The 16495-nt window shown below is 40.8% G+C and overlaps 1 protein-coding gene across 1 annotated transcript in view; it reads right to left on the bottom strand.

Moving 5' to 3' along the window:
- Positions 1-16495, bottom strand: part of Galphao (G protein alpha o subunit) — a 131177-nt gene that overhangs the window by 98135 nt on the left and 16547 nt on the right. The window contains exon 2 of the mRNA XM_019053553.2: positions 17-59. Within this exon, the coding sequence (XP_018909098.1) occupies positions 17-59 (43 nt within the window). The remainder of the gene's footprint in view (positions 1-16; positions 60-16495) is intronic.

The raw sequence follows: 16495 nt of genomic DNA, 5'->3' as shown, positions 1-16495 counted from the left end.
GAATCGATTAACTTACTTCATTTGTTTCACTATAGTACTTTTCCCCGATTCTCCAGCACCTGAAAAATAATAGCAAATTAGATAATTAGTACGCATGAAATATGAATGATACAATGAGAATAAGGAAACATTCATTTACGTTCACATGCTTTTTGTTCTTCTTTTCTTAAAATGTAAACCATGATTTTTGAAACTGTAAACAGAATCACAGAAGAAAATGTTTAGGAGCTTATTCTTTTTAAAAAGAAAAATATTGTCCTCGGAGAATAAAAGATTCCTTCTGACCTGAAGTACGTAGTGCAATTGTTTAATTTAGTGGAAGTTTCATTGATTTAAAGAACTTTAAATTTGACTAACGGATTTTTTTATTTTTCTTTTTTAAATGAAGCTTTCTTACATTCAAAATGTATTTAGCATGGATATCAAACATAATTTTGTTTGAGTAAACAAAATGCCTTTGATGAACAAGGAATAAAAACGTTTAATTCAAAAAGGATTGTTTCGGCAAACCCCTGTTTTTCCCAACCAAGAAAAATATACATTTGAATATTTCTTTCTTTAACAAATAAAAATTGAATCAATTTTAAAAAAAACAAAAAACGGGTCATTTTCTCAATGAAAAACCTAATTTTGTCGAGCAAGTTGAAAGAGGAGCGAAACCATAAAACACGAGGAGCTGAACATCTCCGCCTAGTAATGACTTCCTTCGATATTTCATCCTGCAGTTGGAAACTTTTCAGAGAGCACACGGATGGGAATTTCACGATAGTCGAAGATGAATTTACTCTCAGAGTCCTCAAGGAACTTATTCGAATCAATTGCTTGAAGTAAACTCAAAAAATATCTTCTCCGATTCTGCAACTTCTAAGGTTTCATTATCTTTCCTCAATTTCTCTCAATTGTAATTAATTTTTAAACATGCTTTCCAGAAAATAGGTGCGCTTTTCCCCATTTTCCCCTGGTAACAGAAGAAAAAGTTCCAACCCTGAAACTTCGTACGGGTAAAAGTCTTATGCGTGAAGTAAAATGCGTGTTCCAAAATTAAAGATAAAGGAGCTCATGATAACGAATACGTAAAAAAAATGTCTGCCTTGTTTGTAGAGACGGGGGTTGATTTTTTCCAATCCACGACAATCTCTGCTTTTTGGGAAAAAACTCAGGATTTTCATAAGTTTTCCTCAGATTTTTTTTTTTCTTAATACAGGATTTTCCCACGAAGTCGATCGAAAAAATTGACGTTATCATCATATGTCTGATTTCTTGGCGCCAAATCGAAACAAATCACTGTTTTTAGGAATGGTTTGATATCAGAGCGGGGAAAGAGGAAACAAGAAACCCCCGGTTTTCGAATCAATCAAACGCACATTTCTCAGGAAATTCCCTGATTTTCCCAGAAATGTTTCATTCCCTGATGAATCCCGGTTTTCAAGGTCCTGCGGGCCGATTATTGAAATTAATAGACAACGCTATAGACAAAGAAGACACGCTGAAAATAAAGCGATCCTATTGGTGGAAATGGGAGGTTGCAATGGTTGAAATAATATATATCGACGGTGAAAGTCGGCAATCACATAACTCGGTTTGCGACGTCGCAGACTTCCTGTCATACTTTATTTTTTAAATGGAAAACTACTCAACGGCAATTCTTTGAAACTGTCATGATTTTTCTTCTCAATGCGAAGAAAATTCTGAAAAAACTTCAAGAAATAATATCAATTTGTTCTCCTTTAAAAAAATGACGTAGAGGCGGAGATTTTCAGACACCGCAAACGAGTTATGTGATTGCCGACTTTCACCGTCGATATGTACTAACTAACAGCAACCCACGAGAAACCTTCAGTTAGTCCATCATTTTCCCCCTTAGTCCATAGGAACCACTCACTTCAACCAATAGGATCGCTCCATACTCCCTAATGTCTTTATGATCCCGGCCACCACCATGTAGGGCTCAGGTTTTCATAGCTTTTTTAAATATTTATTGTATTTCCGACTGAAAATGACTCAGTTTTAAGACGAAACGTCTCGGTTTTTTTAAATGTGTATTTTAGCATAAAAATGTGACTCTATCTTCTATGTCTATAGCTTTGTCTATCAATTTCAAGAATCGGCCCTCTGGACACAATGTGTTACTGGTACCCTCTGATGCGCGAGTACTCCTTTCCAATGATGGAGACTGTAAAACTATCGTGGAGTAGGGCCCTTGGACTGGATCTTCATAAGAAAAGAGTGAGGCTGACAAGTCGGGCACGCACTTGAGGCGAGGCCCTAATTCAGATTCAAACCGAATTTAAATATTCAACGAGATAAGATAGCCGCCAAGGCGCGGATCTTACACTTGCCAGCTTTCCTCGCTCACAGTCCGATACTCGAGGAAAGTCCACCGGTAAAAGCACGAAAAAGCTCCACTTGAAGACCGAACCGACACCGAGGAACTAGGAGAGTTAAATCAAACACGCAAGGTGTAGTACACTGCCGTGCTAAGGAAAAACACCGTATGAGCCTTCAGACGTTGCCAAATTTCCTCGAATAAAACATCTATTCGTGAGGTAAGTTTTGCATAATTTTCCTTGACATTTTCAGATATCTTAGATTAAATCGCGTACAAAATTGTCTGAAAATTGTGGGGGAAAACATTTACAATTTTCCCAGTAAATTCGATTTTTATTGGAAGAAATTCGGCAACGCCTGAAGGCTCATACGGCGTTTTTCCTCAGCACGGTGCTGTAGTACAAGTGTCGACCCGAGAAGGAGTTGTTAGAATACTACGGTTTCCGAGGATCGAATTAAGTGATGATTATTTTCAAGTTCCGACCCGAGCTACTTGACGCTGGCTTCAAGAAATGATAAGTGCACGGATTTTCGCTCTTACCGGAAATGAGCCATGTTCCGCGGTTTCCGGTAGTTAGGACATCGTTCATTAATTCCGACTTCGTTTTTTCGTGACTCATCGAATTAAGTCACGTTTTAGAGCGGGGTATTAAGAGCTTTTAGGTGGATTTTATACTAGGAGAGGACAATGACGAGAGGAACGGAAATTAACCTCAAGAAATGATAAGAGCGCGAATTTTCCGGAAATAAGTCATGTTCGGAGTTTCCGGTAGTTAAGACCGTTCATTGATTCCGACTTCTTTTGAAGTTTTTTGTGACTCATCGTATTAAGTTACTTTCAGTAGTTTATCAGCAGTGCAGATAGTGCAGTGGTGATTCTTGAAAGTTTGCAACATCGTTTTTCCTCCATTTAAATGTATGTAAAACAATCGATTCTAATGCTCACCTAAAATCGATATTTTTAATGGATTTTAAAGGCGGAAAAGCAGTGTTGCCAACTTGCAAAATCGCCGCTGTGTCCAGACAAATACGCACCGTCAGGACGAACTTTTTGTTGCGCACGGATGTGGATAGGAGCCGTGTGAGAGTGGAGCTAGAGTCCCTTCATACTGAGAGTCAAGACAACCCCCCTCATGGAGTCACAAACGGGAGTTACACAATTTGACAGTTTTTCGTAATCTTTGATCGGCTCATTCTCAAATTCCTTTCTCCGTCCCTTCTCTCATTCCGTTTGTTCCTCGTCGAACCCGTCATTCCTCGGCCCATTCTACGATATAATCTTTGCAATCGGTGAAACTGTAACCTTCATTCCCGTTTGTGACACTATGGAGGCCTAAAATACGGGAACCAATCAGAAATGGATTCACATCGTCTTGACTCTCAGTATAAAGGGACTCTAAGTGGAGCTATTGTCTTGGGCGAGGTATAGGGGTCCAAAAGAACCACCCCTCGGCCGAGGACAGGAGACATGGAGTAAATATTGACTCGGAAAAATGCCATTCCCGCGGGGGAGTTCGCTCAATTAAACAAAGATAAGAAACCGCTTCCGTTCTCAGTTTGTTTGTCGCAACAGAAAAAAGCAATTTGAGAGCTTAGGAGAGGCTACCTCCGTCCTGCCGTGCTAGGGAAAACGCCGTATGAGCCTTCAGACGTTGCAGCATTTCCTTCAATAAAAAACAAATTTACTGTGAAAACTTAGAATATTTTTTCGCTAATTTTTCGGGCAATTTTGTTCACAATTTAATCTAAAAAATCTGAAAGTTTCAAGGGAAGATATGCGTAACTTGTCTGTAGTGGTGAACATTTTACTTTAGTGAACATTCCGGCACCGAATATCACTCCTCCATTTTTCACAGTGAAAACTATCAACAAATATTCATCCTTCATATTTTCAAAACGGCTTCGACACATCATCGAGCACTCAAACTAAAAAAATGAGATATACAGTGACCCGAACAACTCGGTTCACTATCGAATCGAACTTGTGGTTTGTCAAATGCAACTTTTGATTGGCCAAACCGAACTTTTAGTTTGCCAAACCGAGCTACTAGTTTGTCAAACCGAATGATTGGTCGAGTGATTGAACTTTCGCTTCGTATGAAATAACTCCTACTCAGCGTGATCGAACTTTTGGTTTGTGTAACGAAGCTTTGGTTGATGTGACCGAGCTTGTGGTTCGTGTGTTGGTTCGTTTAACCGAACTCATGGTTCATATGACCGAACTTTCGATTCGCGAGACCGAAATTTTGAATTAACGGACCAGACTTTCAATTCCTGCAACCGAACTACCAGATCACATAGAGCTAAAATAGGAGCCCAGTTACGTGTAGTAGAAACCTACTGCGATCGATATTTGAACACAAAACATTGATTCCTAAGATCGAATCGTCTAGCGCATTGATGGCGTGAGTACAGAGGAGGAAAACCCTGTTCATTCATCAATGGTTCACGGGCGGTCATCGAGGCTGCCTTGAACAATCAGCATTAAATTTTCAAAAGTCCGCGCATTAATTTTTCAAAAGTCCCCACTTTGCTCCCTTACCGTCCCTGAGCGTGATTTTCCGATGAGATCCATCCTTCACTCTTCAAAACGACATTTCATATATAAAATCGCGGAAAAATGGACAAATTCAAGACATTTGAAACTATTTACTGATTCATTTCTCACGCTAGTGGCTGATCCCGGCGCAGGATGTTCCAGTCAATTTGGAGGCTCCGCGGTGCTACCTACACAATTTAGACACATTAAAATTTCATCAGTGCCTTTTTTCCTGATCCGGAGGATACGTCAACTTGCATGAACTCTTCGTGACTGGTCACGCAAATCAGGTGAACTTGAGTCACATCTAATTTCACTGATTCATATTGGAAACGAGGATTGTGCTGTTATTTTCCCTCTGCAAATAGACGGTTTTCAGGGATGCGCCAGAAATAGTGATTCTTTGTTACAAAATGAGATGCATTTGGACATCATTCGCCAAGTAGAACTACTTTTTAGACCGCGTTAAGCAGAAAGGAAACCTATAAACCACATCAGCTTTTGCAAAATTTAATTGGGCAAATTAGTATTTTACATGAAAACGGCTGTGCGAATTTTTGTGCAAATTTCCGTGAATTTTCTGCATGGTACGAAGTCAATTCTTCAAAATTTTTTAAGGAGTCCGCACAAAAGTTCTCTTGTAAAAAATTAAATTGCACAGTTACATTTAGCAATAACGGATGTGGCTTAGTTCCTTTCTGCTAAATGCGGTTCATTTCTAGCTTGTTTCCAGGGTGTCTACTAGAAACACGCTGGCTAAAAATCAGTACTTTAACGGTACTTTCTCAGTACATTCCCAAGAAATTCAGTACCTCCTCGACAGAAAATTTCAATACTTTTTCAGTGCCTCCACTTGACGAAATTCGAAAAACTTCAAAAATTTGAATTTCTCGCTTAAATCGCGACAAAAATGACCAAAAGGTCCGGACCGTCTTACAGAATTTCCGCACTTTTTCAGTGCTTCCGGACCGCCCTTAAAAAATCCGTACTATTTCAGTACATTCCCAAGAAATTAAGTACCTTTTCGACAAAAAAATTCAGTACTTTTTCAGTACCCCCAATTGACGAATTTCGAAAAATTTCAAAAATTTGAATTTCCCGCTCAAATCGCGACAAAAATGAAAAAAATTCCGGACCTTTTTGCGGATTTTCCGCACTTTCTCGGTACTTCGGACCGCCCTTAAAAAATCCGCACTATTGCCGGACTTCTAGACACCCTGACCCCGATGCTCCGTGGTTGGTGAAATGTTTTCCTCGCAAGTTGGCTCCGTCTTGGAAACGCGGAAATTCCGTCTCACTGAAAAAAAAATTCTCGGCGTTTTTACCAAGGTCCGTTGGTGCCTTTACCATCTCACTTTTTTTTACCGATTATTGGTAATTTTACCGAGAAAGACTAGTAAGCATACCTAAAAACCAGTATTTTTACTGTTTTTTTCAGGTAAGAATACCACTTTCATTGGTAATCAATTCCTGGTAACTTTGCCATTTTTTCTCGGTAATTGTACCACATTCGATAAAAAATATTGGCGTTTTCACCAAGGTTCAGTAAAATTACCGAGAAAGTTCAATAATTTTACCGAGATTTCTCGGTAAAATTACCAATTCCGTAAATGGTAATTTTACCAAGAAAAAACTGGGATCCAATAGAACCCTGAATTCTTGGTAATTTTACCGTTTTCTTAGTAAATACACCGAGATTTTTTTTCCCGTCTGGGCGTCGAGCATGTCCACGCTCGGCGGAACGTCAGGCTCACGTGGTGCCCGTCAGTGGCGTGGCGTGAATTACGATATATCGATTGTTATGCCATTTAAACCCATGGAAAAGGATCGATAAATAGGGTGTTCGCAGCGAACACCTTACTAATCGATTCTTTACCATACATTTAAATGACATAACAATCGATATATCGCAATTCACGCCACGCCACTGGTGCCCGTTGGCGTCTCCGTTGGCCGTTGCGTTTTTCCGCGGAGGGCATGACAGGTGGTGACAAATCTCTCGGCGCGGCGGTCGCGGTGTCACGCTTTACATTGTAACCGGGGGCCTTCGCTGTCTCTTTTTTCCGCCCATCATCCTCCACCTCCTGCCCCTGCCCCGAATGCATAATGCATCCCCCCCCTCCGACCCGTCGGCGACTCATCGCGTAGTGGCGGCCCGCAAATCCGTCGTGAATATTTCACCCGATGCAAAAATATTTATAGCTCCCCTCCCCCGCGTCCTCAGGGATACCCCCGTCGCGCAGTGGATCGAGTCTATAGGAAAGGTCGGGCCGGAGTTGAAAACTTTAAACGCTTATAACTCCGTTTATACGAAACTTTGAGGTTCTGAAAGGGTTTCCATTGGTTTTCTCGTGAAATTTTCTGCAAGGAGCACCCCTTAAATTTGAAATGTGACGAGAAAAATCATCAAAATTTGCAATTTCAGTAAAAAATTTCATGTCCGACCTCTCCTGATTGACTCGATCCACCGTGCGTCGCGTTCGCCGTTGCCGGATTCCGGATATGAACATGCGGAATGATCGATTATCGATAATTCCCCCATTTGAAACTATGGTAAAGAATCGATTATTGAGGTGTTCGGTGCGAACGTCCTGTTTATCGATCCTTTTTCATAGGTTCAAATGGTAGATGAATCGATGCATCGCAAAACGCTTCCGACTATGGGATCGCTCCACTTTCCCTCTGCCTCTTATGTCTATCGCTATGTCTATCAAATTCAATAATCAATCCACTTGAAGAGATACAGGGACAAGAATCGATGCATCGCGAAACGCTTCCGACTATGGGATCGCTCCATTTTCCCTCTGCCTCTTATGTCTATCGCTATGTCTATCAATTTTAATAATCAATCCACTTGAAGAGATACAGGGACAAAAGAAGACCCCCCCCCCCCCACACTGAAAAAAATTCTCGGCCTTTTTACCTCGGTCCGTTGGTACCTTTACCATCTCACTTTTTTTTACCAATTATTGGTAATTTTACCAAGACCTAAGACTGAGCATTTGCATGGCTCTATAGAACTCAAAAAGTGAGTCTTTCTGAACCCCCCTCCTCTCGGCACGGATCCAAGATTTCACAGCGCGTCATCAGCATGTAAGTTACGACGGCATCCATCGCTTATCGCAAGTAAGTGACTTAAAGATGCATGTACTTGGTACAAAATGTAGTAAAGAACATTTCACTGCTAACGTAATCATAGTGCAAATGCATGAAATTTATACCCAGGAAATTTAAAATGTGTTTCTCAATATATTTAAAATTTGTGGGAAATTAGTGCGGTAATATTCAGGAAGAGATATATAATTTCAACTCTCAGCCCAACCGAAAAATCGATGGCTAAAGTGAGAAACCACATATTTCCGTAACGGTGTTTCAGAAGGTCCGCTTTTAATCAATTTTTTAGAGGAAAAACAAGCCAACTTAATAGCCTGAAATTTTTCCGAGATATTCTGCTGATGGAGAAGAAAAATCAAGGCACCAGTTTCCGATGAATTACGTTGAGTAATGTTTCAAGGAAACGAAGTATGACAGGAAGTCTGCAATATCGCGATGGAAGAGACGTGATTTCGCACTTCGGTCATCGAATTCACTCTTTACAGAGTTTCTGACTGCTCGAAGGACAAGAAATTCAAGATTTGATGGAAGAATTTACTAATATTTCCGGATTGATAATATTTCCTGAATTTTCCAAGTGGGACAAGCTCAACAGAAACGTACCACGTAAAATCAAGTTAGAACCTAGAGGAAGGGGTCCTGAGTTACACCATACGTATATCTCCATAAGAATGAATGTAAAAATTTTACAGTGGGTCATTTGCGATGGTGATAGAATCATGTTTTGATGCCTGATTCTTGTAGACTAGCTAAAAAGAATAGGATCCGTCCAAACGGGGACTTTCTACTTCAAATAGTAACCGAGATATCGCCCTTTGAAAAGTCGAGTTTTTGACGTCATCCACCATGGTAGTGACACCCTTGGATTCTTTCATCTTGCTTTTATCAGTCGGCGTGACGCACATTTGCGCTGGTCGTTCAACGTGAAACTTGGATGAAAGCAAGGTGGAAGAAACCAACGGAGTCATTACCGGGGTGGATAACATAAAAAACCCGACTTTTCAAAGGGCGATATCTCGGCTATTATTGGACTTAGAAAGTTGCTGTTTAAACAGATCGTATTATTTATAGCAAATATACAAAAATCGAGCATCATAACACGATTTTGTGACCAGCGCAACGGACCCCTTTTCACGCTCAAAATATTTTTCCTAGAATTTAAATTTTTGACAGGACACAATGTAGGTGAATTCGAAACTAGTCCGAACTCATTTCTCCCGCAAAATGCGATACGGTGCTTCTCTATCAAATTCTGTCCAAGCTATCTCTATCAGTGGCGTGGCGTGCTTTTCGATTTATCGATTGTTGTGCCATTAAAACCTACGGAGACGGATCGATAACCAGGTTGTTCGCAGCGAACACCTTTATAATCGATTCTTCACCATAGGTTTAAATGACACAGCAATCGATAAATCGAAAAGCACGCCACGCCACTGGTCCCTAGAGTCCCTTTATACTGAGAGTCAAGACAATGTGAATCCATTTCTGATTGGTTCCCGTATTTTAGGCCTTCACAGCGTCACAAACGGGAATAAAGATTACATTTTCGCCGATTGCAAAGATTACAATCTGGAATGGACCAGGGAATCACGGGTTCGGCAAGGAACAAACGGAATGAGAGAGGGAACGGAGACAGGAATTCGAGAATGGGCCGATCAAAGATTACAAAAAACATTCAATTTCTGTAATCTTTATTCCCGTTTGTGACTCCATGAGGGGTGTTGTCTTGACTCTCAGTATAAAGGGACTCTACTGATCCCTATCTTTTCTGGAACTTGTCACCCTATCCCGAGTTTTCAAGCAGGACCACCCTCAAAGTTCCTTCGTTTTCCGCGGTTTTCTCGGTCTTTCTCCAGATATGTTTCCTCTTTTCCCGTTGCCATGAACCCTGGAAACAGGGGCCGTGGGGGGACTGGGGGTGGGGGGGGGGAGGGTATCGGGTGACTTACGCGTAGGAGGAAAACGAGAGCTGCCACTGCTTCGGACTGATAAAAAATATGCTCGCAACCTTCGACTCGCGGCCCCGCCACGGTTTTGACACCTGCGGAGACAGCCGAGTAAATCAAAAGCCACTACTGCTGCGCTAAGGAAAACCCCCGTATGAGCCTTCAGACGTTGCCGTATTTCCTTCGAATAAACAAAGTTGCCACAGAAATTGGAGGATGAAATTCCCTGACATTTCACCGATTTTTCTGACATACTTTGGTGAAATCCCCTGACAATTGGACTGCATTTTGCAACTTGGAACTACGAATTCTGGCTCTTCTGGAAAAACACTTATGTGCATAGGGAAACTAATGGCACATACGTTGTTTTTAAACCGGGCTAGAATTTATAGTTCCAAATTGCAAAATGTGGTCCAATTGAAGATATGACAGATGGTTGGAAAGACATAATTGAAAATAGTGTCCGGGCTAAATTTGTTGTTCGAGACCTCAAACCAATTTTTCAAGCAAATGAAGGTGATCTAACAAATTTTCCCTGACATTTTCGTTATTTTCACTGACATTTCCCGGATTTCCCTGACTTTATAAAATTCCCTGACATTTCCCTGATTTCTCTGACATACTTTGGTGAAATCCCCTGGCAATTGAAGATATGACAGATGGTTAAAAGGACATAATTGAAAATAGTGTCCAGGCTAACTTTGTTGTTTCAGACCTCAGACCCGTTTCTGAAGCAAATAAAGGCGATTTAACAAATTTTCCCTGACATTTTCGTCATTTTCCCTGACATTCCCCGGATCTCCCAGACGTTTTAAAATTCCCTGACATTTCACGGTTTTCCCGGTATTCCCTGACTGCGGCAACCCTGATAAAAAGCGAATTTATCGGGAAAATTCTGAATATATTTCGTCCAATTTTTCGAGCCACGTATTCCACAGTTCAATCTAAATATCTGAAAATTCGAGGAAAATCCGCATAATTCTTCTCAAAAATAAATATTTTGCCGGAGGAAATTTGGCAAGAGCAGTATGCTCATACGGCGTTCTTCCTTGGCGCGGCAGTTCACGCGCCGCACGTTGCAAGCCGTGGGCAACACGTACCCTCGCTCCGTGAACGAAAGCGCGTAACTGCATTTCGAGACGAACCCTATCGTCCGTAAGAGCCCATGTTTTTCGCGGCCCACGAGATATCGGAGTTACGCGGTAACGTCAACCGACCGACGGGGTACTCGCCGTGAATGGATGGTGTCCCGTTGTTCCAGGAGCTACCGGTGCTCGTGACCGTAAGTTCCTTTCCTTCCCTGGGGATAAAGGGATTTATTTTGACTGATTCGTGGCGTAGCAGTCCCAACAGGTGTAATAAAAACAAAATTGACTGAAGGGATTGAAATGCTCGGTTTGGAAACGGTCCGATTCGAACGGAGCGTTCATAAATGGACTGCATTATGCAATTTGGAACTATAAATTCTGACTCCTCTGGGAAAAACACGTATGTGCATATAGGGTAACTAATGGCACATGCGTTGTTTTTAAACCGGGCTAGAATGTATAGTTCCAAATTGCAAAATATAGTCCAAATTACGTAACGCTCTAGGGGAGGGAGGGAGTATGAACCTGCGTTACAAAGGGTTGCCACAAAATTTAGAAAATGAAATTCCCTGGCATTTCCCTGACATTTCCAGGTTTTTCCTAACTTTTTAAAATTCCCTGACATTTCCCGGTTTTCCCTGACTGCGGCAACCCTGGTTACAAGGGAAAGGGGGATCAGTGCCAGCGTTACGTGACCCTCTCTATTAATAAGTACCCCCCCCCCCCCAGAAAATCTTCAAAAAAAGTGAAATGCCACATGCACTGGAAAAAAAAACACATTGGATCTAGAGTCCAGACTCTTGAAAACATTGACAAGAAAAAGGACTCTTGATTCAATCAAATTTTAGCTTAAATCAAAAGGAAATCCGCTCAAATTAAGAGGCTTGGTTCTTGATTTAATCTGATTGAATCAAAAGTATTTTTTCTTGTCGATGTTTTTAAGAGTCTGGACTCTAAATCCAATGTGTTTTTTTTCCAGTGTGAACTGAGGTGGGTCGTTTTCAAACCGAACGATTCAATTTGAGACCTTCCCGGCGCAGGCGCGTAATTCGATTTCAAAACAGACCTTGAAACGCACGAGTGTAGATTCATATCGCGGCTGCGGAAGGAATGCAACGGGTAATATTTCCTCGTCGGAAAAGGGACGAATTGAGCGCCATAACAAATGACCCCTGTTGAGTTCAAAATTCAGGTCATTTTTCACTCGCGTTTCAAATCAGAAACGGTACGGGATAAGGTTCCGACGAAGAAAGAGTACGCACTCCACGTTAGAGCAATGAAATATCCTGGCTTTTAGCCGGGGAATTAGGTCGCCCGAATCTTGCTTGTGACCTTATTTTTGAGATGCTTTGACAAACGTCTACAGATTAACTTGTTCCTCTTCATGAAAAAAAGGAAATCATCGCGCGGTACGCGGAAGAAACTCTCACACACAGTGCAGCAGGGTTTTCTCAAGAAAAATTAAGTATGACAGGAAAGTTGCAACGTCACAAACGGGGATACGTGGGTTCGCACTTTGGCCACCGATATTGTCTCAGACTGAGACACCCTGGGGCCGAATTTTATCGGTCTTTCCACCGTACTTAAATGGATTGCGATTTGCAAAAAGGAACCAAGAGCATTTCAATGTTGCTAGGATTGTGCAACTTACATTCTTCGTAATAAAATTACTGGAATCATGCAAAAAATTAAACTTAAAGGCAGGGCCGGCTTTACCTACTTGCCGCCCATGGGCCGCTAGTAATTTGCCGCCCCCTTCTCATTCGTTTTGAAACACCGATGAAAACCATCAAATGAACTTGCCAGCGGGGAAGGGGTGCATAAGACGCGTTTACTGGTGTTGAACACATTTTTGGGAAAGCCCTGTCAACACTACTAGCGAAAGTTCACAGAACTTTGCGCGGAAGTTAAGTTTCGTAAACCTATCTCTGTGTGGACAAGGCCTTCCATTCATAAGAAATGAACGAAAAAATTATGAAAGAACAAACATAAATGTGGATTAATGATTTTAACTTCCCCCGCCGCGCCTCGCAGACCGAACTGTGTTTGCCGCAATGCGTGAAGTATTCACGCAGTCTTGAAGGCGCTATGCGTCTCGCGCTGATCGCACTGTGTTTGCCGCAATGCGTGAGGTATCCATGCATTCTTGTAGGCGCTATCCGTTTCACGCTGTCCGCAATGACCAAACTGTGTTTGATGCAATGCGTGAAGTATTCGTGCAGTCTTGTAGGCGCTAATATGTGTTACATGCCGATCGCCGCTCCGAGGGCTTCTCCTTTTCATTTCAAGTCCTCGTCATCATTTCTCTCTAGGTAAGTCGCGCCGTTCCAGGCCAAATTGCGTGTTCGGTTTCTTTCTTAACTCGACTAATGAAAGGTGCTGTCTCTTGTATCACTGAAAGACGACAAAAGTAGAAATTACTATACTCTCAGAAAATTAGAGATTTTGTCGCCTTTTCTCGTTTGTAATTTTTTTTTTTCTAAATCCGAATTTTTTTTTTTATACCTACATTTAAGAAAATCGCCTATAAATTTGCCGCCATGGACCGCGGCCCATGTGGCCACCCCTTTAATCCGGCCCTGCTTAATGGAAATTTTGGTCTTGAATTTATAGTTTATTGGGAATAAAAATAAAACTTGTCCAAAACGTTAGTTCATAACTGCAAGGTAAAAAAAGTTGCACAAGTTTAGAGACATTGGAATGCTCTGGGTTACTTTTTGCAAAATGCAATCCAAAAATACTTAGGACAAAATCTCGACTGAATTTTCAGCGCCTCTGATTGGTCGATGGTGCAGTTTGGACTCAGCGATGAGTGTTGCACCTCTTGTGAAAGAGCCGACGAAATTCGGCCCCTGATGTACACAGGGTGGGTCGAAGGAAAAGAAAAATTGGAAAGATTTGAAATTTCAGTGAAATACTTCATGAAACACGAGGCTGTGAAATATGTCATGTTATTCAGGGGCTAGAGTATTTACGACCCGCACTCAAACACACAAAAATAGAGGAAAGTCACAATTTTTACATTTTACAAAACATGAAAAGGAGCCGGTATTTTACGATATTTTTCATATATTTCTGAAATTTCGTGGAATATTTCACGTGAAATTTCATGGAATACCCATTCCACGTGAAATTTCAAGATTTTATTTTTCATGAAAATACCTACTCTGGATGTACATCGAGATTGAGGAGAAATATACTTTCATCGAGGTAGCAGAATGGAGAGGAGGAGAAAATGAGGAAAATCCGCGCAAACTGGCGGTAAAATCATCTCCAGCGAAGCATTGAACAAACGAAGAGAAGGAAAACGATGATCTGACACCTACTCACAAGACCGGCCGGGGCATCTAAATCTCCCACATATTAATTACATACAATGTTACCAACTTGTGCAAGGAAAAAAAATTATCCGCCTTGGATACTGCTGCATTCCTATTCCGAGTGAATACTATACACTGGAAAAAACACATTGGATCTAGAGTCCAGACTCTTGAAAACATTGACAAGAAAAAATAATCTTGATTCAATCGGATTTCTGCTTGAATCAAAACGAAATCTGCTTAAATTAAGAGGCTTGGTTCTTGATTTAAGCTAGATTCTGATTGAATCAAGAGTACTTTTTCTTGTCGATGTTTTTAAGAGTCTGGACTCTAGATCCAATGTTTTTTTTTTTTTTTTTTTTTTTTTTTTTTTTTTCAGTTTATACCGGTGCAGAAGAGGAACGTCGTTTGAGCCTTCAGAAGTCGCCTTCGATACAGTGCGAATTTCCAATGGAACATTCGGATACATTGGAGAAAAAACACATTGGAGCTAGAGTCCAGACTCTTAAAAACATCGACAAGAAAAAGTACTCTTGATTCGATCAGAATCTAGCTTAAATCAAGAACCAAGCCTCTTAATTTAAGCGGATTTCGTTTTGATTCAAGCAAAAATCCGATTGAATCAAGAATATTTTTTCTTGTCAATGTTTTCAAGAGTCTGGACTCTAGATCCAATGTGTTTTTTTTCCAGTGTATTTTCCTCCCAATTTATAGGAAATTTAAATTCGCATTAAGTATCAAGCGTGTAAAAATTTCGAAGAAAAATATCGATGACCAAAGTGCGAAACCACGTAACTCCATTGCGGTGTTTCAAAATTTCTGCTCCTGATTTTTTTCCAAAGAAATATGCGCTAACTTTACGGCTTGATGGCTATGGTCTTGTCAACCATCTGGCATAACTTCGATTGGACCGCATTTTGCGTTTTGGAACTATAAATTCTGGCTCCTCTGGAAAAACACTTATGTGCATAGGGTGACTAATGGCACATACGTTGTTTTTAAACCGGGCTAGAATGTATAGTTCCAAATTGCAAAATATAGTCCAATTGTGAGGGAATTTCCAGGGAATTTCATTCTTCAAATTCTGTGGCAACCCTGATCTAACAGCGTATCGACTCTTCTCGAATCGAAAAACTGCCCAACTCGATTGCGATGTTTCAGGTTTTTTTTTTTAAATTTTTCTGAGGAACGTTAGTCAATATGTTTTGAAAGAGAAGTCCATAGTTTCATCTTAAGTGCAAAACCACATACATCATCGCTGTGTTTCAGAATCTTTCATTTTATTTGTTCAGAGAGTATAAAGTCAACTATACAACTTGGAGTTGCTGCAAAATATTCTGTTGATAGAGGAGAAAAATGAAAGAATTTTTCAAGACAATGAATTGACTACCTAGTTTTCCAGAGAAAAAAACAAAGTATGCCAGGAAATCTACAACGTCGCAAACGGAGATACGAGGTTTCGTACTTTTTTTTTTTTTTTTTGAATAAAAAAGTGGTTTCGTACTTGAGCCATCGACATTCAGAAATGCCTCAACGATGAATATATTCTCAAGGGAAATCCGGCAACATTCGAATGTTTATACGGTGTTTCTCTTCAGCACGGCAGAATATACCCGAACCGTTACATGCAGGGGGTTATCAAACGTTAAAAAGTTAATAACTTAATTTTCTCCTGATGCCGATAACCTCTCATATCGTAATCCCCGAATTATTATGATGAGACGCTGGGCATATTTGTGAAGAATTAAGACTGAATCTTGCCAGGCAGTCGTTCGATATTATTCGAATATTTCCTTTACACATGAATCCGCGTTAATCGGTACTTACAATGAAGATGTTGCATGTGTGAGAGATTTGCGATTTGACCATTGATTCTTATGTAAAAGTTCGCGAGAACACGATATGCCACTGGTTTTCTCTGGAATCATCTCCCAAGCTCAAAAAAAGCTCTCAAGTTGAGGACAAAATGGGGGGGATATCCCACCCTACCCTGAGAGTCCACGCCCACATCAAGACAAACCCTCCATGCAAAGATAGGGAGCAAATACATTGACAGGGCTGCCACTTCATTTGGGGACTCCAAAACTGAAAACACGGCAACCCTGCTAATGTATTTGCTCCCTATCTTTGCATGGAGGGTTTGTCTTGATGTGGACGCGG

The sequence above is a fragment of the Bemisia tabaci genome, chromosome 6 (genome assembly GCF_918797505.1).
Source record: "Bemisia tabaci chromosome 6, PGI_BMITA_v3".
Lineage (NCBI taxonomy): Eukaryota > Metazoa > Arthropoda > Insecta > Hemiptera > Aleyrodidae > Bemisia > Bemisia tabaci.
This window is presented reverse-complemented; position numbering and strand designations above follow the sequence as displayed.